The following is a 24,601-nucleotide window of genomic DNA, read 5'->3' as shown; positions in this document are numbered from 1 at the left end:
AACTTAAGACAAAATCCTAAACTTACTACCATTTTGGTATTCACAGAAGGCACTTACTCATTTTGGTATTCACAGAAGGCACTTACTCATTTCGGTATTCACAGAAGTTAGGAGTCCTAACTTTAGGACTCCTAAATGCCTTCTGTGAATACCGAAAGTCTTAAAATTAGGATTTTTCTCAATTTAGTAGTCCTAAATCTAAATTTAGGACTACTAAATTGAGAAAAATCCTAATTTTAAGACTTTCGGTATTCACAGAACGCATTTAGGAGTCCCAAAGTTAGGAGTCCTAACTATACTACTACTAAACTGAGAAAAATCGTCATTTTAAGACTTTCGGTATTCACAGAAGGCATTTAGGAGTCCTAAAGTTAGGACTCCTAACTTCTGTGAATACCGAAATGAGTAAGTGCCTTTTGTGAATACCAAAATGAGTAAGTGCCTTCTGTGAATACCAAAATGGTAGTAAGTTTAGGATTTTGTCTTAAGTTAGTTCTGTGAATCGGGCCCTGGGAAACTAGCACCACACACACCTCAGCCAATGAAAGCAGTGCTCTCATGCTGTTTATAAGTAAACAGCATGAGAGCACTACGAAAATTGGCTGAGACACACAAACACAGCGCTCCATCTGAGACCGATGGGGCTTTGTGTCTGGTTCCCCGTCTCACTGTCAGCGATGACTGGGAAAGACTGAACTACGCATCTCAAGCTGGCCACAAGCAAAATACCGGCCAACCTCACATGCGCAGTTCAGATACACAGCACCAGCTAGTCTCCGCAATAAAGCATGCCTCGCAGCAGTACACCTCCTGTCTGCCGGCATAATGTGTGGGATATAATTGCTGGCAGGCAGGGTTTAAATACCCCCTCGTCTCTATGGAGAAAACGCAGCTGCTTAAACATTTGAAATGTACTCCAAATATATGGGTGTCTGTTTGCGGCAATTTACTGCCTAGTTTGCTTTTCCCTCTGTGAATCATGCCGGCCGTGAGAAACGGTTCACCATTCTATTCAGTATGATAGTAATAGCCTCATATTAAGCCACTGTAGTAATCCACCATAGCGTAGCAGTATACAATACAGATATGGGGTTTTCAGTTAGCTAAGGTGACCCTGTATAGTAATTTATATAGCGCAATGGTTACTCCAATACGCCGTTTGTCCCCGTGCAAAGATTCCACGCTAACCAGAATCCCTTCTAAACTCTACCTGAGAGAAACAAGAAAAACCCCACTGGTCACAGATTAAATAAATAGTACAATTCCAGGGAGGATTCAACTATAACACAAGCTTATTCAATATAAAAAAATGTAGAGATACAATGTGTCATAAAAAATCATTTATCCCATGAATCTTCTCTTATAATATACTTACAAACATTTAAATATGGCAATTTATATTTTGCGGATGACCCCGCTTTTTCAGGGCCAAAACGAGTATGTATTCTCTGTGTTAAGGCGGATACATAGTGCTGCGCCCAAACCCTTAAACCACAAGCGAGTCCTCTGTGAGTTGTGTCATTGGTCAAGATATCAGGACACTGAAGGGAATACATACTCGTTTTGGAGAGCACTAATGATTACTGTTCTCATTGAATTCTGGATGCTGCTATAAGTGATTGAGAGTTCCATGAAGAGACTCTATTTCTACATGAGAATTTTTATTAAAATTGGAGAATACTCAGATTGACTTATCCAGTAAACTAAATGGGACACAATCTTGATGCAGTGTAAGATTAGTTTTTATCACATGTCTATAGAGGAGTATAAATAAAGGAGCTATTCTTGTGACTGAAGGCCATGAAGAAGCGGGGTCAGCCACGAAACGTGTTGGCTGCTAATCTCGGCAATGGCTGCTAATCTTGAAACTGTCCTAGCTGCTATGACAAAACTTGAAGGCTGCTTTATGCATCTGTACATACAAATACCACAATCAGATATTGATATGGTTTGTTTTATTTAGGTCAAACCCTTATTTGGTACATAATTAGCATATCAGTATATTTCCTTTATTTGTACATTTGAAGTTATATGCATTGACAGCGAAAGTTTTGTTTATTTCTGTGCAGCAAAAATTGACCAAGAAGCAGCAGAAAATTGTTTGGCAGAAGTACATGCAAGGTAAGATGAATGTTTGTAGTAACACACATGCATTCAGTGAAGATACATTTATCTGATTTTTTTGTACCATATTGAGTTGGAATTTCATTTCCAGACTAGAGACTATCATTATGCATTACATCCTTTAATGCTACTCCCACAGCACTTTAAAGAACAAATTACATCATAAAACCCCCAACAATCCAGAACTAGAACCATCTCTCATATAAATATTCCCTTTATGAAATCCTCTTTGAATTGCTGCTCCTGTTTTACTTGTATGGATGCAAGACTGATATATTGGTATTTAGGATAATACATATTATACAGTGTATGGTTGTTGAGTGTTATTGTTGTTATTGAAATTCATAGTTGTCTATAATTTTCCAGTTTATGGAAACGGGGAATTCAGAGTGACATTTTTAATTTGTAGGTGTAAATTTATATATAGGATGGTTGCAGTGCTTTTAGTGTTTTTTTGGTACTGGTTGGTTCAAGTTTACAGATCTTATTTGTTGGCCTCATTGTAGTGTTATTTTCCATATCGCAGAGTGCGCACATGACCATTGAGAAATATCTCTTCAGTTGATGCGCACAATAATCAGAGCCTACCTTGGAAAGGCTGGTACATGTGATGGCAAAGGAGGGCCTTCGTAGCTGAGCGCGTGTTTTCTCACGCTTGAGAGGTGGTATGCTGGGCTCTAAACGGGCCAGTTGCCGGTTTTGGCACACTGCACCTCGCGCGTTTAAAGCATAAGCGAGAGCAGCATATAAATAAAGGAAAGGTATTGACGGAAGCGTGAGTCTAGCTCACTCAAGATTTGGCCAGCATTTTAGATTGGGTTAGTCCCAACATTAAAAGTACATGTTATGTTGCCTCATTTAGCCTAGCTGGCGCGTATTCTGTCCAGTGACAGCTACGATGTCAGTTCCGGAGGTTTAAAGATGGTTTAGAGGTGATAGTCAAGTCAGGAGTTACTTTGGATAGATATTGAGGAAAAAAAAGTTTGGGTGATATTTTCCAATGTTTTGGCATCATTTTGTAGAAGGATTAATCAGTAATATGACTGAGAAGGGAAAAACACTAGAAATCTAGGAAGGTAGAATTAATGCGGAGAATATAAAGAGGTTAATTCAACATGGTATAAAATGGAAAAATAAAAAAGGTTCAGACAGTGAGTATTGGTCTTTATCAGAAGATGGTTCTGATTGTGGAGAGAAGAGTGGTAAAAAGAAAAGAAAGACCAAAAAAAGGGAGATAATTCCCTAAGAGGAGTGGTAGGTCAGAGCACAAGTCAGTCAAGAAAGGTGTCCTATGCATCACACAAGAGAGAGGTGGGACTTGGCGGCGTGCAGGTTTATGAGACTCAGAAACTGTTAAAGGAGACGATGAGTTTTCCAAGTATGTGTTAGACCTTCATCAAGATGATGATGAGGGTCTTTATGGAAAGGAGGTGGGTCCCTGTACATCAAAGTATGTTATAAACAACCTGTTGGAAACCGGGCGACCGGGTTAGCAGTCACCAGGTTCCCAGCACAATGGTAGCTTGGCTCGAGCGGTCAGGAGTCAGGCACCGTGTTAAGCGTACGTCACACCCTCACAATAACCATGCGTTCATCCATTCCAAAAACGACACTACACCGTAAAAATTATGAAAGAAAGTAGTTTGTCTTTATCTTATTTTCTCTTAGTTGCAGGTTTCAAAACATACATACAATACCATAAGACTTTTCCTGAAAATAGCAGGTCAAATAAATAATACCACAGTGGGGTTTCAATAAATAGGATCAGGTCATAAATAAGCAAGGAATAAATAGGGGTGCAATAAAAACAGAGGGCAAATAAATACTGTCAGACAATAAATACAATGCAGGAATAAATACAGTCAGACAATAAATAAATCGCCTTCAATAAATAATATAAGCAATCAATAACAATTGCAAATCAGATCACATTTATTAGGTAGTTTGGTTTTACTATGCCCAAGTACAGCTTGTGGTCACTGGGGTGGCCTGGGGATGTCCCACCTAGAGTGGTCAAGGCTGGGGCCTAAGCTGAGGTAGAATGAGGGTAACCTAAGGTTCTGGCTCTCCCAACTACACAGTCCCTCACACAGGTCCCTGCACCAGTCTCAGTTCACCCCCTAGCACTCCCAGGCTGGTCCTAACACCCCTCTAGCCCCTAGAATGGTCTTTTAGGGCTCCACAGGGCCTCAGATGCCCTTTCTACCACTTACTGTCCCTTCTGCGAATATCGGCTCCGCTGGCGCCGAGTCGACGCCGTGAGACGGTTCCGGTTCGATGTCGCGTCGATCTGTTCCACTTGACGCCGTGTCGATGCCGTCTGGCGGTTCCGGTTCGATGTCGCTGGGCGGCCTCGGTTCGATGTCGCGTCGATCTGCTTTACCTGACGCCGGGTCGGTGCCGTGAGGCGGCTCCGGATCGATGTCGCTGGGCGGCCTTGGCTCGATGTCGTGTTCCGGCGTCACAGGGTCACGGTCTCCCCGCTTCCGGGTGTCTCCGGAGTGCGACCTCCACTCCCGACCTCCGTCGGCTCCACCTCGGGTTCCGGCGACTCCAGAGTGCGATCTCCACTCCCGACCTCCTGCGCGCTTCACCTCGACCTCAGGCGACTCCGGAGTGCGACCTCCACTCCCGACCTCCTGCGCGCTTCACCTTGGTTTCCGGCGACTCCGGAGGGCGGACTTCACTCCCCCGTCGACGCCTCACCTCGACCTCAGGTGACTTCCTACTCGACCTCCGGTGACTCTCCACGACCTCCGTCGGCACCCTCTCTCGACCTCTGGCGGCTCCGGGTACGACGTCTGCTTTCTGTCAGCGCCGCTTCTCCACCTCGGGCTCCAGGTCTCCAGGCTTCTCGACGTCAGGACTCCAGGAGGACACCGCTAAACAGGTCAGGAGCTTGCTGGTCTTCTTCTTTAAGGCCTCTTCACAATATTTAGGTCCTTAAGATGGTTTTTCTGGTCTTGGTCCCACACAGGGCTCTAGGGTGGGCTTGGTCAGTAGGGACTAGCATCAAGGGTGGGTTTCTGGACCCCACTCCAAGCACTGGTTTCCACCCCTGCTGCCTCACTCCTTCCTCCTTCTGAATCTCTGTCCTCTCTCCTCTCCAGTCAGCTGCCAACTGCCAACTGCCAACTGCCTCCCTGAGATGGCTTCCCAACATTCTAAACGGCCTCCCTCTGTCCCAGGGTTCTAGAATGTTGCAGAAGGTTCTAGAAACCTCTAGTGTGTTCTGGCTATTTCTCTGGTGACAATGGGTGGCCACCATTTTGTGTCTCAGGCCCTCAGACAGAAGTTCCAGGGGTAGGGAAAATGGCTCCCTGACCCTGCATCAACACTAAAAAGTCTGGTGGTTCCCAAAAAGGAAAAATTACAACAGGGTTTGAGGCAGAAGGGGGACAAAATAAATAATAATGAGGAGGGACCACCCAAAGGGCTGACAGGTCTAACACGCGTCCCCCCCAGCTGAAAGTGGGGAGAGCTACCCAACCCCTTGGGAGTTATCATCACTAAGGCGGAAATACCTTGAGAGACCGTCTGCATTGGCGTGGTCCACTCCAGGCCGATGTTCCACCTGAAAGTCCATTCCCTGTAGGGAGATAGACCACCTTAGCAACTTGGGATTCTCCCCCTTCATCTGCATCAGCCACCGAAGGGGTCTGTGGTCGGTCTGAACTAGGAAGTGCGAGCCAAACAGGTATGGCCGCAACTTCTTCAGAGCCCATACCACTGCAAAGGCTTCACGCTCTATTGCACTCCACTTCTGTTCCCTGGGAAGTAGTCTCCGGGATAGGAAGACCACGGGTTGATCCAGACCCTCTTCATTGAGTTGCGATAACACTGCCCCAATGCCATGTTCCGATGCATCCGTCTGGACAATGAACTCCTTGGAAAAGTCTGGGGCCCTTAAGACCGGGGCCTCGCACATGGCTTGCTTCAGTTTCACAAAGGCCTGCTGACAAGCCTCCGTCCAGACTACCCGTCGAGGTTGCTTCTTGGACGTAAGCTCCGTGAGGGGGGCCACAATGGTCCCGTACCCCTTCACGAAGCGGCGGTAATATCCTGTGAGGCCCAGAAAAGCTCGGACCTCAGTCTGAGTCTTGGGGGTTCCCAGGCCATAATAGCCTCGATTTTCGCCTGGAGGGGTTGCACCACTCCCCTACCCACCAAGTGTCCAAGGTACACTACCGACCCCTGCCCGATCTGGCATTTACTGGCCTTGATAGTTAAACCAGCGTGTTTCAGGGCCTGGAGAACAGTTTGCAGGTGACGCAAGTGATCCTCCCAGCTGTTACTGAAGACGGCAATGTCATCCAGATAAGCAGCAGAGAAACTCTCCATTCCGGCGAGGATCTGGTTCACCAGACGCTGAAACGTGGCAGGGGCGTTCTTGAGCCCAAAGGGCATCACGCAGAACTGGTAGTGGCCCTTGGGCGTGGAGAAGGCTGACCTTTCCTTAGCTGCATCAGTCAGAGAGATCTGCCAGTACCCGGATGTAAGGTCAAAGGTACTCAAATATTGGGCAGCTCCCAGCCGGTCAATCAGTTCATCCGCCCTTGGTATCGGATGAGCATCAGTCTTGGTTACTGAGTTCAGTCCCCGGTAGTCCACACAGAACCTCAGTTCCGGTTGGGCACCCGGTGGTACAGCTTTTGGTACTAGTACCACCGGACTGGACCAGGGGCTGCTGGAAGGTTCAATCACTCCTAGCTCCAGCATCTTTAGTGACTTCACTGTGAATGCTGGCCTTCACCTTGTCTGTCATCCGGTAGATCTTTGACTTCACAGGTGGGCTGTCTCCTGTGTCCACGTCATGGACGCACAGGTGAGTCCTACCCGGAACAAGGGAGAACAACGAAGAGTACTGCCCCAGGACCTGGCGGCAGTCCTCCTGCTGTTCAGGAGTTAGGGACGGGGAGAGAATCACTCCCTCCACCAACCCATCCTTCTCTTGAGACGCAAATAAGTCGGGGAGAGGCTCGCTTTCCACGTCCTCTGCTCCGTCAGTCACCATCAGCAATATGACTTCGGGCCTCTCATGGTGGGGTTTGAGGCGGTTGGCATGCAGCACCCGTAGGGGCTGACGAGGGGTCTTCAGGTCCACCAAGTAGGTAGCCTTACCCTTCTTCTCCAACACCTCAAAGGGTCCTGACCAGCGATCCTGGAGGGCGCTAAGCTCTCCTGGTTCGATCACCCACACCTTCTGGCCAGGCTCCAACTCCACCGGGTGAGCATTGTGGTCATACCACGCCTTCATCACTGCTTGGCTGGCTTCCAAGTTGTCAGAAGCTTGCTTCCACAACTTAGCCATTTGGCTCCGGAAGGCCAGCATGTAGCTCACCACGTCCTGGGGAAGCTTTCTGGGAGTTCTTTCCCATCCGTCTCTCACCAGGCTGAGAGGTCCACGCACAGGGTGCCCATACAAAAGCTCGAAGGGGCTGAAGCCCACTCCCTTCTGGGGCACTTCCCTGTAGGAAAACAATAGACAGGGTAGGAGGACGTCCCATTTCCTCCGCAGGCTTTCAGGCAGACTTCTGATCATGCCTTTCAAGGTCTTATTGAACCTCTCTACCAGACCATTGGTCTGGGGGTGGTAAGGAGTGGTGAACCGGTAGGTCACTCCACACTCCTTCCACATCGCCCGCATGTATGCTGACATGAAGTTGGTCCCCCTGTCGGACACAACTTCCTTGGGAAAACCCACTCGGGTAAAGATTCCAATCAGGGCCCTAGCCACAACAGGTGCAGTAATGGTCCTCAGAGGTATGGCCTCTGGGTACCGCGTGGCATGATCCACCAGAACCAGGATAAACCTGTGACCAGCTGTAGTAGGCGGATCTAACGGACCCACAATGTCGATGTCCACCCTTTCAAAGGGGGTGCTAACGACAGGAAGTGGTTCCAGGGGAGCTTTCAGCTTCACCCCTGTTTTCCCACTGGCTTGACAAGACACACACGTCCGGCAGTAGGTGTCGGACGACACTTTCATCTGAGGCCAATAAAAGTGTGGGACAAGATGGGCAAAGGTCTTGCCTTGCCCCAGGTGTCCTGCCAAGGGGATCTCATGAGCCAACTCCAGAAGGAAGGCTCGGTAACGTTGAGGGACAACCAAGGCCCGTGACGATCCGTGCATGGGTGCCTTGGGTTCACTGTAGAGGAGGCCATTCTCCCAGTAAATATTGTAGTTCCCCTCAACGTTCCCTGCTGCCTGGGCTTCGGCCTGTCACCTCAGTCCCTCAAGGGTAGGACACTCCCTCTGGCCCTTGCAGAATTCCTCCCTGGTCGGCCCTCCCTCCACGTGCCACTCGGCCGGGATGGGTAGGTTCTCCAGATCGGTAACATCCCCCTCCGCGGACTCCTGGTCCACCACCTCCGGTGGCCTATCCGTCACACGGGGCGCGGATGCCGAGGCAGGCTCCTCCTGTCCTTAGTTCTTCCCTTGATTGGCAGCCGGCGGTGCCTTTGTTCCAGGCTCCCGCCTAAACGAACTCCCTCTCCGGGTAGTCGCAGACCTTGTGCTGACACAGGCCCAGTCAGGTGTACCCAGCATCTCAGCATGAGTCCGGTATTCCACCTCCTTCCAAGCATTATGCTCCATGTCATTCCCCAGCAGACAATCGACTGGCACGGCAGGGCTTACGGCAACTCGAAGTGAACCTGCAACCCCTTCCCATTCAAATGGAACCTCGGCCACCGGATAGTGGCCCATTCTGCCGTCAGCCATCGCGGCAGGGTGGAGTACATTGGGAATTACCTGCTCTGGAGACACCAGCTGGCTACGTACCATAGTCATACTGGCTCCTGTGTCTCTCAGAGCCTCCCCTCTTTGGCCGTTGATGGTGACCCACTGCCCATACTTTGTGGTATTTGCGGGCACCTGGATCTTAGGAACCATCTCCCGTTCTCCCAGGGACACTAAAGTGACACCCGCCCACTCCCTTCCCTTATCTAAAGGCATCTCCACCCCGAGCACTACACTAGCTACTCCGGGGGCCTTTCCTCCGATGGGAGGGGGTGGTCTTTTCGGGCACTTCACATCTCCTTTATAGTGTCCGACACCACCGCACTCGAAGCAATGGACAACCCTTGGCTGCTGACTCTGGCCAGGATTAGGGTTTCTGGGTGGGTTAGCCCTAGGGGTGAATCCTGTTCCCTTCCCTTGGAAACTATTTTGGGGGCCTTTGGAGAACTTCGTTTTCTTTTCCCCTCCCTCTTTCTTCTGGGGGGCGCCCTGTCCGGTCTTTTGAGAGTCCCCTCCAGTCCCCCTTGTGGACACCCGGGTACTAGCCCAAATGTCCGCCTCCTCAGCAAGCTTCCGGGGTTTGGTCAGCTTGCTATCCACCAGGTGTTGACGCAGTTCGGGGAAACATTTTTCGAGCAGGTGTTCCTTCAACATCAAATCAAACAACCCCTCGTAGTCCCTCACCTCGCTGCCCTGTATCCAACCCTCTAATGCCTTCTTTGCATAGTCCAGGAAATCCACCCAATTCTGTGTGCCCAGTTTGTGGCTACCCCGGAACTTCTGTCTGTACTTCTCTTTTAGTCCAAACTTTCTTACGAGCGCCACTTTCATGGTGGGGTAGTGGGTCTGCTCATCCTGCTCCAGGGCCAATAATGTATCCCTGCCAGCTGGAGGCATGTATTTATACAATCCCCCTCCCCAATATTTCTCTGGAACCCCATGGGCTCTTAGGGAGACCTCATAGGCCGCTAGCCACTTGGCGATATCATCCCCTGCACTATAGCTAGCTACTATGTCTTTTGGCAGATAGGGTTTGGGTTCCCTGGTGATTTCTCTGTCTTTGCTGCCACCATTAGGAACAGTTTGTGCCCCGACTCGTAGGATCTGGAGATCCATCTCCTTGAGCCTCAACGCGTGAGCCATCCTCCGTTCCTCCTTCTCTTTCTCCAGCTCCACCAACTTCCATGTGAGCTGTCTTTTCTCCCTCCGGTCAGTTAATTCTACTTCTGATGAGCCGCCACTAGAGACACTGCTGCCCTTCCTTGAAAGTGTTCTGGGCCCCTCTACTAGGTTCCCCACCTCAGGTTGGTACAAACCAGCCCCCTCGCGGTCAGTCTCTCCATCCCTGTCCTCCTTTTCAGCCTTACTTTCTCGTCATGCCTCCCCCCAAGCCCTCAAGCTGGTTTGGAGCTCACCCTTCTTTGCACCTCGGGGACAAAACACCCCCTCTCGCTCACAAAACTCTCTGAGTTGGGCCACAGTGTAGGTTTCCACATCCTTCAACACAAACTCCATTTTGCCCACTCAGGATAGAAGACGGTTGCTTACAGAAGCTATGCAGGGGGGTACCTTTTGTAATACCTCCTCCCACCACCAGAAGTAAATTTGGAAAAAACAAAACTCAAAATTAGGAAGTCCGCTTGGAGAAAACTCCCGGTGTAGGCCTATGGACTACCCACAGTTATTGTCGAGTGGACGCAAGCACAGCTCTATCCCACCACTGAACACCAATTTTATGTTGGAAACCGGGCAACCGGGTTAGCAGTCACCAGGTTCCCAGCACAATGGTAGCTTGGCTCGAGCGGTCAGGAGTCAGGCACCGTGTTAAGCGTACGTCACACCCTCACAATAACCATGCGTTCATCCATGCCAAAAACGACACTACACCGTAAAAATTATGAAAGAAAGTAGTTTGTCTTTATCTTATTTTCTCTTAGTTGCAGGTTTCAAAACATACATACAATACCATAAGACTTTTCCTGAAAATAGCAGGTCAAATAAATAATACCACAGTGGGGTTTCAATAAATATGATCAGGTCATAAATAAGCAAGGAATAAATAGGGGTGCAATAAATACAGAGGGCAAATAAATACTGTCAGACAATAAATACAATGCAGGAATAAATACAGTCAGACAATAAATAAATCGCCTTCAATAAATAATATAAGCAATCAATAACAATTGCAAATCAGATCACATTTATGAGGTAGTTTGGTTTTACTATGCCCAAGTACAGCTTGTGGTCACTGGGGTGGCCTGGGGATGTCCCACCTAGAGTGGTCAAGGCTGGGGCCTAAGCTGAGGTAGAATGAGGGTAACCTAAGGTTCTGGCTCTCCCAACTACACAGTCCCTCACACAGGTCCCTGCACCAGTCTCAGTTCACCCCCTAGCACTCCCAGGCTGGTCCTAACATCCCTCTAGCCCCTAGAATGGTCTTTTAGGGCTCCACAGGGCCTCAGATGCCCTTTCTACCACTTACTGTCCCTTCTGCGAATATCGACTCCGCTGGCGCCGAGTCGACGCCGTGAGACGGTTCCGGTTCGATGTCGCGTCGATCTGTTCCACTTGACGCCGTGTCGATGCCGTCTGGCGGTTCCGGTTCGATGTCGCTGGGCGGCCTCGGTTCGATGTCGCGTCGATCTGCTTTACCTGACGCCGGGTCGGTGCCGTGAGGCGGCTCCGGATCGATGTCGCTGGGCGGCCTTGGCTCGATGTCGTGTTCCGGCGTCACAGGGTCACGGTCTCCCCGCTTCCGGGTGTCTCCGGAGTGCGACCTCCACTCCCGACCTCCGTCGGCTCCACCTCGGGTTCCGGCGACTCCGGAGTGCGATCTCCACTCCCGACCTCCTGCGCGCTTCACCTCGACCTCGGGCGACTCCGGAGTGCGATCTCCACTCCCGACCTCCTGCGCGCTTCACCTCGACCTCAGGCGACTCCGGAGTGCGACCTCCACTCCCGACCTCCTGCGCGCTTCACCTTGGTTTCCGGCGACTCCGGAGGGCGGACTTCACTCCCCCGTCGACGCCTCACCTCGACCTCAGGTGACTTCCTACTCGACCTCCGGTGACTCTCCACGACCTCCGTCGGCGCCCTCTCTCGACCTCTGGCGGCTCCGAGTACGACGTCTGCTTTCTGTCAGCGCCGCTTCTCCACCTCGGGCTCCAGGTCTCCAGGCTTCTCGACGTCAGGACTCCAGGAGGACACCGCTAAACAGGTCAGGAGCTTGCTGGTCTTCTTCTTTAAGGCCTCTTCACAATATTTAGGTCCTTAAGATGGTTTTTCTGGTCTTGGTCCCACACAGGGCTCTAGGCTGGGCTTGGTCAGTAGGGACTAGCATCAAGGGTGGGTTTCTGGACCCCACTCCAAACACTGGTTTCCACCCCTGCTGCCTCACTCCTTCCTCCTTCTGAATCTCTGTCCTCTCTCCTCTCCAGTCAGCTGCCAACTGCCAACTGCCTCCCTGAGATGGCTTCCCAACATTCTAAACTGCCTCCCCCTGTCCCAGGGTTCTAGAATGTTGCAGAAGGTTCTAGAAACCTCTAGTGTATTCTGGCTATTTCTCAGGTGACAATGGGTGGCCACCATTTTGTGTCTCAGGCCCTCAGACAGAAGTTCCAGGGGTAGGGAAAATGGCTCCCTGACCCTGCATCAACACTAAAAAGTCTGGTGGTTCCCAAAAAGGAAAAATTACAACAGGGTTTGAGGCAGAAGGGGGACAAAATAAATAATAATGAGGAGGGACCACCCAAAGGGCTGACAGGTCTAACACAACCCCTTAGGGGAAGATATGTTTTTGTACCTTAGTAGTAAGCACCTGAGAAGTGCGGAATGATGGCCTCTGGAACATGTGGGTAATTTTATTTAAAAATGGATACGTATTCCTCTTGAGATAGAGGTGAAAAATGTGTTGAAGATGGAATGTTCCAGGCCAGTGATTGATGACAAAGTTTGTTTTACCCATAATTTGGATCCCAAAATGATCACATTTTGTTCAAAATGGGCAGGGATCCCAGGAAAGGACTTGATAGGTCCTTAAAGCAGTGTCAGGACCATCACCTGGTCCATAGCTCGGGATATTGATATGACTGGGTAAGCTCATATTAAGAGTCTTCCTTTGGACTTAAACTCACTGAGGGGTTGGAGCCAGAGAGCTCTTGTTTTTCTTAGCAACATGAATGCGGGCCTAAATGCAGACAGAAGAAAGGTGGTGCTAAAGAAGATCAATCCCAAATTGAGTGATTTGACAACAAAGAAAGCAAGTGAGAATCTGAAAAGATTATTGTTTGGCGGAGATATGGGGAAATACGTGGCAACCTTCATTGCCTTGAACAGGGTGTAGCATAATATGTGCAGAGTTTTTAGAGGTAGTGCTTTTGGCAGGTCCGGCAGAAGGGGACTTTCTGCTGGCCATGGACTCCAAAGGTCCAAATATAGTAGTTTCTGACAAAAAGGTTTTTGGAAAGGGTACCAGATTGGCGCAGGAGCCTCTTTCTCCCCACAAAGGAGTCGTTCTCAATTTGGAAGAGAAGTTAAGTCTCGTGGTCAGGGACCAACTGGTTTCCAAGGTAAGTAGAGTGGTTTCTTCTTTCCAAGGAACAGTAGGTGATCGACTAAAGTGTTTTTCAAAACAATGCGAAAAGATTATTCAGAATCCATGTGTAAAAGAGATGATACAGGGTTTCAAAATAGAGTTTACAGAGATTCCTTTTCAATACGTACAACCAAGAGAATTGGTATTGAACTCAGACAAACTAAAGGTGGTAAAGAAAGAAATATGGAATATGTTAGAGAAAGGTGCAATTGTGAAAGTAAACAAAGAGAACAAAGTCTTTGTGATTACCCTTTTCCTATTAGAGATAAAGGACAAAGGATGGAGGCAACTTAAGAGAGTTAAACAAGTTTCGGTTGTACAGACACTTTAGGATATAGGGTAACCATCTGCTAAGAGACATGTTGCAGAAGAACCACTTGTTGGTAAAGTTGGAGCTCAAGGATGCTTACTTTATGCTTATGCATTTCTCCCACTTGCTATGACCCAGAGAGTTGTGCAGAAACTGAGGTGAGAGAGATGTCCGTTGGTGTTGGTAACCCTGTTCTGGGTTTCTTAGACTTGGTTTTCGATGCAGTTGGAACTTGTTTGCAAAATACCATTTTATCTGTCAGCACAAGAGGATCTTTTGAGAGGTGTAGATGGAGAGGAGTATCCTCTAGTTCAAACAGGGTTTTTTAATATTATTGTCTGGAAAATATCAGGCAATCTGCAGATGTGTCTGTACTTTTGGGAAAGACAGAGAAATTACTTGAGGATTCTTGGGCTCCAGATACATGTCGAAGATATAAAGGAATTTGGAAGATATAGGTATATTTGTGATTGGAAAGGTGTTTAGATTCCGTGGAGGTACCTATTGTAGAAGTGGTTAATTTTCAAGTGGAACTGTTTGAGAAAGGGCTCAGTTATAGGACTATAAATTGCTATAGATCAACAGTGTCTGCTGGACACAGCCAGGTGGATGGTAGAAGTGTTCGGAGGAATGTGTTGATTTGCAGGATACTGAAAAGTATAAGGTTGAGAAGACCATTTAAACCAAGATATGAGGTTCTATGGGATGTCAATTTGGTTTTTATAATTTTTGAACGCTTGACCTAGTTAGAGTTGAAGAGGTTCGCTATGAAATTAGCAGTATTGTTGTGGTTGGTTTCAGTCAAAGAGTTTACAATGTGAAAGCCTTGGAGGTAAGTATCTGAGTTTATGATTCCCTTTTGAGAAACTTTTGAGATTACAGAAAGGACTAAGCCTATGTCGGAAGCAATTTATTATCCAAAATGTGTTGCATGTAAGAAACTATTTACGGGGGACTGTATAAAAGAATTTGAGTCTAGAGTGGAAGAGTATCGTCCAGATGGAGTGGATCAATCGTTGATTTCTTTTGTAAAGCCACTCAAGGCAGTGACTACAGCTACTATTACATGATGGGTGAAGTGGACTATGCAACAAGCAGGTGTTGATTTACAAAAATGTAAAGCTCATTCAATGATAGGTGCAATGGCAAGTCAAGTCTTTTGGAAAGGTGGGAGATTGAAGGACATTATGAAAGTGGCTGATTGGTAGAATGCTGCTGTTTTTGTGAAACATTATTGTAAGCTGATTGAACATGTGGAAATGTGGTCTTACAGGGTTACCAACATGCATAATGATAGCCACTGGTCTTGCAATGAAATGGCGATTCTCCAAATAGAGTACTTAGAGAACCTGAATTTCATTAAAGACATGGAGGCTAGCATTATCCCGCCCACCGCACCCTGTTTTTGGTATAAGTAATATAAAACAGGGGAATTATAGATTATAAAATGTTTTTACTGTGAATGACTTCATTCATTTGTTTGGAAAAAGATTTATACAGATTTGTTTTCTGTTTTAGAAGGCAGTTAGTAGGACAGCTTTGGGCATTAAAGGCTTTTGCAGAAGAAGATGCTTTGCAAGTATTAGGATTGTTAGAATGGACAAGATGAAGAACACGTTTCACATGGGAAGAGGATTCCATGGACTATTTATATGAGAGATGGTTCTAGATCTGGGTTGATGAGGGGTTTATGACGTAATGTGTTTTTTAAAGTACTGCAGGAGTAGCATTAAACAGTTTAATGCATAATGCTAGCCTCTGTGTCTTTCATGAAATTCAGATTATCCAGGCACTCTATTTGGAGAATCGCCATTCTCTTAAAAGTAGGCACAATTTAGAATATAGAGCTGCATTAGACTGTCACATCACAAAACCACACCTATCAAGGATAAATGCGATCGTTGACCCCTGCCAAAAATCTTCTAATCCTAATTGTCTATCGCCATTCAATTGAAGGAGACTCTTGGTGTAGATCCAAAAAAAACATGGTTAAAAACAAAATGAACAGTCCCTCATCCAAAAGGATAACACAAGTATTTAACCCTCCTCTGAGGGTTTTGTCGAGGTGATAAACCAAACCCTGTGCACATGAACCTTTTTAAAAGCCTGTCCAGTTAACATATTAAGGGCTGACATGCACACCATCTAGAAGCATTATTATATAATGATGGAGGAAAACACACACATACTTACGTGATATCCCTGATATCCCCCTTAATGTAAAGGTATTTTAGGGATCTGTTCTCCTTACTGAGCAATCCATATACAGAATTAATATCTGCAAGCCATTTTTTTGTAATTGTATTTAGAGGTCCTTTTAGAAGTCAGAAGTGTGCTCCGGCTACACTGAAAGGCTGCTGAAGGGTGCCTGGGCTACAGTAGTCTCAAAGATGGTCATTTAGTTAATGGTAGAGGCAGAGCATCTGCTAAAACAAGGTGGATATTCATCCACCAAACTCATTGGTCCCCCACCACATTTAAACGTGTGGAAACAGCAAGGTTTCCAGTGACAGAGCAACTGCTGGCAATGCTATCAGAAACCTCTCAATGCACAGCCAGATCCTGCAGATCACAGTACACAGTCGCCGCACCCTACTTAGAGTGGGGCAAACATCACTAGATTTAATTCCCCAGGACTGCCTCTCGGGGCCTGCAGGTCTCAAACAGGAAAATACATTGATGGACCCAGTGCCCAGGGAGAAAGCTCCCTGAGCTTTCAGATCATTATTTTCCCCCAAAAAACACCTAATATGGATGTTTGTTTTTGCACTGCAGAATTATATGTTGATGTTAATTTGAACAAAGCGGGGTAAGAATATGTCCAAATGTGCTCACAATATGCAGCACATTTGTTATGTTTTCTCAAACACTTGAAAATATCGGGAAATATTGATAAAGGAAATAGGATAACTATACACCTGTGATATCTACACACTTTTTACATTCTGTCTCACTGAAATGCTGTCTTGGCTGATGCTGTTCAATTCGAATGTGGCAAGCGACCTAGTAGTAACACAGACAGATCTTGATACTTGAAGAGAAGTACTGTCACCAGTTCATTGACTACATGTCATTGATGTGCCTATCAAGGGATGTTAAAACTCTTAGAATATTGTCAATTAATGAACTGTGAAAATGCATTCATTACAGATTTATACTGTACAAGGTTTGTTGATATGGCACAGACTAATTTATTTTTATATTAACCATTGACAGTTTCTTGGAAACTGCAACCTATTTCTACATGAAGCCAAAAATGGGAGAGAAAGAAGTCTCAACACATGCATTCTTCAGTCTCTGGGATGAATTCATCACAGACTTTAAGGATTTCTGGAAAAAGGAATACAGGACAATCATGCAAGAAAGGTAAGCACACATTGTACAAGAAACAGAACTCTAAAATACTCCCCTCGCCCCATCCACAGAAAATTATATTATGAGTTAATGTAGTGTTCTCTTTCATTGCAGTGGATTTTGTAAATATATTTATGCTGACTTTGGACCCTTTTGTCAACCTCATGATGTATTTGAAACAAAACATCAACCACAGTATTTTGGTGGCATGAGATTAAACTAATAGTGAAAGAAAACCCTGCAAAAATGTCGAACATCTCTATTTCTGGTTTATGTGTTGTTCTGATTTAAAGACTATCACTTTTTGATGAACTATTGATAAAACTAAATGCCATGCAGTAATATATCACAAAAACTAGCAGCTCTTTTAAATAAATGTTGTTAGTGGCATTGGATTTCTCAACATGCAAGAGTAAAGAGGGATATATGGTACATGTTAAGCTAGCCTAGAATTACACTTGCTATTTAATTGTCAAAATATTTTCTACGGCATCCTATGCATACCTTGTTCAGTAATTAAATGACATTTCAATGAGGAGTAGTAAAGACTGGACCATAAATCAAAATCTTTCTGCTTGCTTGCAAAATACATTTTCCAGCATTGGATGATTTAGGTTTAAATCTAAGCAACTTCCTGGTAAGCAAAACACATATTATACAAGTGCACAGTTTTTTTTGCCAATTCAGGCAATATCAGTTCTCTGGCATACACTAGCTCCATTAATAATCACATCAAGTTTCCACCATTCCATACAAGGGAGGGAAAGTGTAGGGGAATGGAAGGAGGGTCTGGCCTTGAAATAGAGATAATAAAGCACTTGTCCCAGACTGATGGCACATCAGGTGTTCTTATCAATGTAATTGTTTGAGTGCCTTGACATTTTCAGTTTCTTGGAACGATAAGGACAGACGGCATCTGTGTCAAAGGCAGACATGTCAATGATTCTTCAAAAATAGAGAAAATTGAGTCTCAGCCTGCATAAGATGGGGATGGGCCTTATTGACTTTATGTTAAATAGGAGAGGTTTGTAGTACCATTAGTCCAACCAGGATCAGGTATGGTGGGTTAATGGGCTGCAATCAGCCCCCCTCAACCAAGCTATGGACATTTCCTGCAAAACCTTGATACAGGGGTCCACCACCACAGGAGGCCTTTATTGCTGAGAAAAACCCAGAACACTTCTTTGAGAAGTGGAAGCCGTGGTGCTATCTAAGATGCAAGTGAGCTTGTTCATGCACACAATGGGAACCAGTGTATTACTCCTGATTCTTTTTTGTGATGAAGAAGAACAGGGGAGTGTGCTTCACCTTCATCCGGCACTTTGTCGATAAGTTCTTCTAAATGCAATCAGGCAATATGTTGGTGCAAGCAGGGGTCATTCCTTGCTTGCCTTAATGATTGGATAGTATCACTGGACACTGGTGATGCCACTTCCATGTTCCCAGCTATTGTAAGCCTTTATAGGTTTTCTCTGTTTCAGAATGGGGCAAGGGAATTGGTGATTTGGTGTTACTCTTTGATCAGTGTTCTGTGCCAAGGTTTTCACATCATACCTGGTTCCTGTGGCATCCTGTCTACCAAGACAGAGGGCCAAAAACTCTGTCTACCTGGATGACAGTCTAGAAGAGAAGTGTCTGCACTGGTGGTTACTCTATTAATGGCTTTGAAGAATGGCAAATATTAAAGCGCAACTGCACACAATTTTTCTGCACTGAATGAAGAGAGTCCCACTGCAGTACTTTCACTACTGGAGAAATGCAGGAAGGACATTTACATTTGGCAGCAGTCTTTCTACACACTGTTTGAGTTTATTGGCGTGACACATATTTAGCATTCTGCGCCTTGCAGTGATTTGCATCACTGCTATTCTTTCTGAGTGCTCCCACATATTGCACTCTAAATAGAAAGAAATATGACAATTTGACACAATTAGAACACTACTGACACCACAATTGATTCTTCTGGTGGGATCCTTTGTGATCCACCCTCAGGAGTCAAAACCATTATTTGCTTTCTGGTTCCTCCTCACATTGTTTCTTCTCATATGATTATGGTCTTGCTGAATGAATTGCATTAGAGGACCGAAACTTCAAGAATTTTTATTCTAATCCATAACAAATCAAAACTATGATACATGCTTCAATTATGTAACTGACATATATGTAACTTCTCAAAATAACCTGCAAACGCTTCAGCATCAGACTTTATTTACTTTTATGACACTACCGGCCAATCTCCCCGCTCCTATTCCCAGCAAAGGTATTTGAAAAGATCATCAACAAGCAACTCATGACAAGCCTGGAGCCTGGATCATACCACCCAAATATGGCTTCCACAGCAATCACAGCACTGAAACCACCCTGATCCCAGCCACCAACGACATCTGAACCCTCCTCGACTGAGGAGAAACAGCAGCTCTGCTCCTCCTCCACTTCTTGGAAGCCTTTGACACTGTATTCCACCACACGTTGATCGAAAGACTCCACCATATCCGCATGCAAGGGGACATGTTCAGATGGATCACCTCCTTCCTCACTAGAAGAACCCAGAGGATCTTCTATCCACCTTTCACCTTCAAATCCAAGCAGAGCACTTCCTGTGTCCAATAGAACTCATCCCTCAGCCCCATGCTCTTCAACACATATATGACTTCACTGGCCAACATCGTCAAATGCCATGGTCTCAACATAATTTCCTATGCAGATGACACCCAATTTATCTTTTCACTCACTGATGACCCCGCCACACCAGAACCAACTTCCACAGATGCATGACAAGTGTCACTGACTGGATGGAGAACATCTGCCTGCAGTTGAACACAAACAAGACGGAAGTACTGATCTTCGGCAACAGCAGTAACACATGGAATGACTCATGGTGGCCATCAGACCTAGGACCCACACCCACTCCCTACGACCATTCCAGAAACCTTGGAATCATCCTTGACAACAAGCTCACCATGAAATCACAGATCAACGCCATCTCCTCGTTCTGCTTCCTCACTCTGCGCATGCAACATGAGATCTTCAAGTGGCTACCCCTACACACGAGGCACACCATGACACAGGCCCTTATCACCAGCTGACTGGACTACGGCAACGCCCTCTATGTAGGAATCGCTGCACACCTCCTACAGAGACTTCAGACCATACAAAAGGCTGCAGCTAGATTTATCCTTGGCCTTTCCAGATGAACCCACATCACACCCCTCCTCAGGAAACTCCACTGGCTCAATGTACAGAAGAGATGCCAATTCAAGATGTTGACCCATGCTCACAAGGCTCTACACAGCCAAGGATCCGCCTACATTAACCATTGCCTAAACTTTCACCAACCATTGAGAAGACTACACTCTGCCTCCCTCTCACTTGTCCATACTCCCCGCATCTCCGAAGCAGAAGTGGAGGACGCTCCTTCTCCCTCATTGCAGCAAAAACCTGGAACAGCCTCCCCACGCAACTCCGGACATCACCTGACTTCTGGAATTCCAAATGGACCACAAGACTTGGCTGTTGGAATAAGCCTCCAGGACCTGCAAGAGCCTGGATACCCCATCAGGTGATTAGCCTTTATAAATCCTGATTGATTGATACCCTTTTCACTCATAGATGACTGGCTTTTTTACTCACTCTTACTTGGACCTTCTATCACCTTGCCAAATGTTCTATAAATTGCATATATTATGAACTTTATTTAAATATTTCAAAAAAGGCAAACCAACAGCGGACTTGTAGGTCTGCACCTCATTCTTGTTTCATAAGTGTAAAGTCCTGCGCACTAACACTCCAGCACCAGCCGTTGTGTGGTGCTTCTGTGTTCCAGATCCTTAATTGTTTAAGTAAGTGGGTGTGCGCCAGGTAATGAAGTCCAGACACTTGCGTAGTTTCAAACTCTTTATTTCAATATATTCTTTTTTTGCAATAGCACATACAGCTCAGCCAACGCGTTCTGTTCCTACATTAGGAACTTCGTCAGGACCAAAATAACATTCAAATTCTAAGTCCAAAAGGCAATAGGATCTTCATCACCATATTTTTACTCCTGTCACCCATATAGTTTTGACACCCAACAGTGGTTTGTTCTAACCAACCAGTAGAAACACTGTAGGAAAATCAGGAACATAATGAAGATCTATTAAAATAAAAATACTACTAAGCCAACAAAAGGACAAATAATTATTCTATTACAGACGGAACAGGACCAATCAGGCTCTATAGAATTGAGAGTATCTGCTGGAGATTTACCACCAATCAAGCACTAAGGCCCTGATTCACAAAGGGCCACTTCGCTTGTGGCGAAGGCCCTGCAGTCGTGGGGTAGTCTCTGAATTCAGAGCGGAATCTTTGCAATGGGAATCCTCATTGTGGAGTTTTCACCCCAAGTATGGATCAATCATGTTTTTTATTGTGGTTGTTGAACTATGGTCACAAAGATGAAGCATGGTATTGAACTGCCAGTAATTGTAGACAGGGTGTTAGGAAGAGATGGAGACTTAGTTATAAAACAAGTCTTTATCTTTGCCATGCCGATGTCCTTGTGGATAGTTAAGCTCATATTGAAAAAGGGAAAAGAGAGTCCATATAGCGGGCCTTGTCCACCTGACGAGCAATCACGCATTTCATGGACTTAAAATACAGGAGGTTTTTGTTATCGGTCCATATCGTCACTGTATGCAGCTCCTCAGTCTCTGGATTACTTTGAGACCATGGAGCTCCCATCACAAAGTATGAAGCATCAGTCTCAATGATAAAGGAAGTTTATTGTTGGGATGGTGGAGTATTGGTGCTGAAGTGAAGGCTTTCTTTAGTATCTCAATTGCTTCTTCATCCTTTCCCCATTGAAAAGGTTCAACTTTATTGACTAACTTGGTGATAGGTAGGATGATGGTACAAAACTTCTGGATGAAACAGAGGTAGAAGTTGGAAAATCTGATGGAACATTAAGGCTCCTTCACAGAAGAGGGACAGAGACATTCTTGAACTGCTTGAACCTTGGATTTATCAATGCTAATACCTAACTTGCATATTCCGAAACCCTCGTGCAAAAAGTAGTCTTCCACTCATCCCTCTCTCTGACTCGCACCTTGTTGTGGCCTTTTCCTCTTTAAAAACAATGGTGGTAATTGTTATCTGATCTAGCAATACTGATATGAAGGGGAGAGGGTATTGATTATGGTTGGTGATTTTGTTCAATTCTCTCTATTCAATCCAGTGGGGGAAATGACCATTCAGCTCACGGATGAAGAAAATCAATGTTCCTGCTAAAGAGGTGCAGTGGCTAATAAAACCAATCTCCATGATTCTTGAAAATATTATTTTAGCACCTCATCTTTTTGCACTTTATGGGGATAAATTCGACAGTCAATACCCCTTGCCCCAGGAAGTCTACAACACAGTTGAATTCTCAATGTGATGGTATAGTGTCAGCTCTGTTTTTACTAAATAGATATGCAAAACCTTGATATACTGGCAGTAACCCCAGCACCTGTTGGACTTCCTCACTTTCTTCCTCGCTGGTCTCTTCCTTGGTGTGCAGAGGAAAACAAGTCAAATTTTGCACCTTTGCACCTTTTCCAAATTTTCAAAGTTGAGTCTCGTAGACTAATCAGAATATAGGTGATCTTTAACTCTCTCAAATCAGTAGTTGGATTATGCCATCTGCGCCAGTTAGTACCTAACATAGGTGAAACGTAGGAGCATTAATGATATAGACTCTACAGTGGCCGGTACAATGAAGCACAGTGGGGCAGTGGGGTGGGGCGGATGGGATGTCAACTAACAAAAGAATAGGGCAAATAAAATAAATAAATAAATCTTATTCCGCTATCTGTTGCCATCCCTGCCGCCCCGCCCCACTGTGCTTACCTGCACCGGCCGCTGCTGAGAATCTGATCATTTTGAGATGGACGGCCCATTTGTGTAACAATTTTAAGAGGTACAGTTTAATCTGATATATTGCCTGATGGCAATTCTGTTCCATCAACCCCATATCATAAGTTACGTTATGGCCTGGCAGACTGTCAGATTTCAAGATGACAGTCAGTGAACCTGGTGAGTTCATCTACATCCTCCCAGACTCCTTAACCTGGCAGGAGACTCAACTGGTACTCGAAGAAGCAGCGCGGGGACAATGGGGGTTAGGCGAGGGAGAGAGAAAAATAGTGTTCTCTGGTACTAGTGTGGCCTCAAGCATCTCTTTCTTGCAGTACAGGACATCCCTTCAATGGAAGAAAAGTCTTCTGGGTAAATGTGCTATAACAGTTTACTAAGGTACCAACATTTAGAGGAAGCATTAATAATGCTCCTTACAGGTCTCAGAATAAAGCAAGAGTCTTTCCAGTACAACAGGATCATGGGATACTGACAGCAGCTTCAAAAGGAAAACACAGTAGAAAGGAGCCAAGGCCCAGAGCAATAATATAGGTTTTTAATGTAAGGTATGTGGAACTAGGAGAATGGGAAGCAAGGGATATGAAAGGGATTATTAAACAAATCTGCAGGATACAGACTGCGGGTGTGAAATGTAACAAGAGCGGAACATGAACGTGCCTACGAAGCCCATTGCCGGGGAGGAGCACATGGTGAGATGGGCTTTTGGGCTGCAGCTACTTAAAGAACCCCAGAAGTGTATATGTCAACCCAGAAGTTACTTTTCACCAAGTGGAGGTTAGGGGTCTAGATCTCGAAAGGTTTTGGTGTCTTCCATCTCCCTGTCTTCCCTATTCTCAAGTTTCTCCCCTTAAAGTTATATAGATACCTACATGGGGCGGTGCGTAAAATGGCCTGATTGCCATCATGATGCAGCAACGCTACACTTTTGCATCCAGAATCCAGTTGCCTCTCCTTGACTGTATGCTTGCCTTTGACCCTGTACAGCCTTTTGCTGCATTTTGACTCAGTTTCCATTATACAAATGACACAGACATATATTATTATTATCATTATTATTAATATTATTATTGTTGTTTTCATGTGACATGCCCTCAATACCAAAGAAAGTGACAGTAAAGATTTAAGTCAATCAAGACAGAAAAAGTAAAGATACTTTAAGCTGGTTCATCTTTTTTATCTTGCATAAATATTTCTCTAAGGCAATGCAGTATCTATAGTACTCGTGTTGCCTAAGAGTTCAAGAGCTTTTGACTTATCTAATGGAACACCGGACATAAATATCTGCATAGCAAGTCTAACAACCAAATACAATCGAAGAACACATTTTCATTAGAAAACTTGCAAATCAAATGACACATATAAAAACTATTGTTAGATTTTACTGCAACCATAAAAACCCTTACTTGCCATCTCAAAATAGCATTACTCTTCTGTATAGGAACAAAACGAGGTAACAAATGCACTCAGTGGGGACAAAATAACATTTTGTCATAAAAATGTATAGTTTCAACCACAGGCTTACTTTTTTAACCTTAGTTTTTTTTTTAGCAATGTTCTTCTGTAAGTGGTAGCTCATGAATACTAG

The 24,601-nt window shown here is 45.5% G+C and overlaps 1 protein-coding gene across 1 annotated transcript in view; it reads left to right on the top strand.

Annotated features, from left to right (window-relative positions):
* FMN2 (formin 2) overlaps positions 1-24,601 on the top strand; it is a 656,752-nt gene that overhangs the window by 585,164 nt on the left and 46,987 nt on the right. Inside the window, exons 15-16 of the mRNA XM_085612201.1 lie at positions 2,070-2,121; positions 16,987-17,136. Coding sequence (XP_085468327.1) covers positions 2,070-2,121; positions 16,987-17,136 — 202 coding nt within the window. The remainder of the gene's footprint in view (positions 1-2,069; positions 2,122-16,986; positions 17,137-24,601) is intronic.

This window comes from Triturus cristatus, chromosome 6 (genome assembly GCF_964204655.1).
Source record: "Triturus cristatus chromosome 6, aTriCri1.1, whole genome shotgun sequence".
Lineage (NCBI taxonomy): Eukaryota > Metazoa > Chordata > Amphibia > Caudata > Salamandridae > Triturus > Triturus cristatus.
The sequence above is the reverse complement of the archived record's forward strand: the minus strand, read 5'-3'. Positions and strand labels throughout refer to the sequence as shown.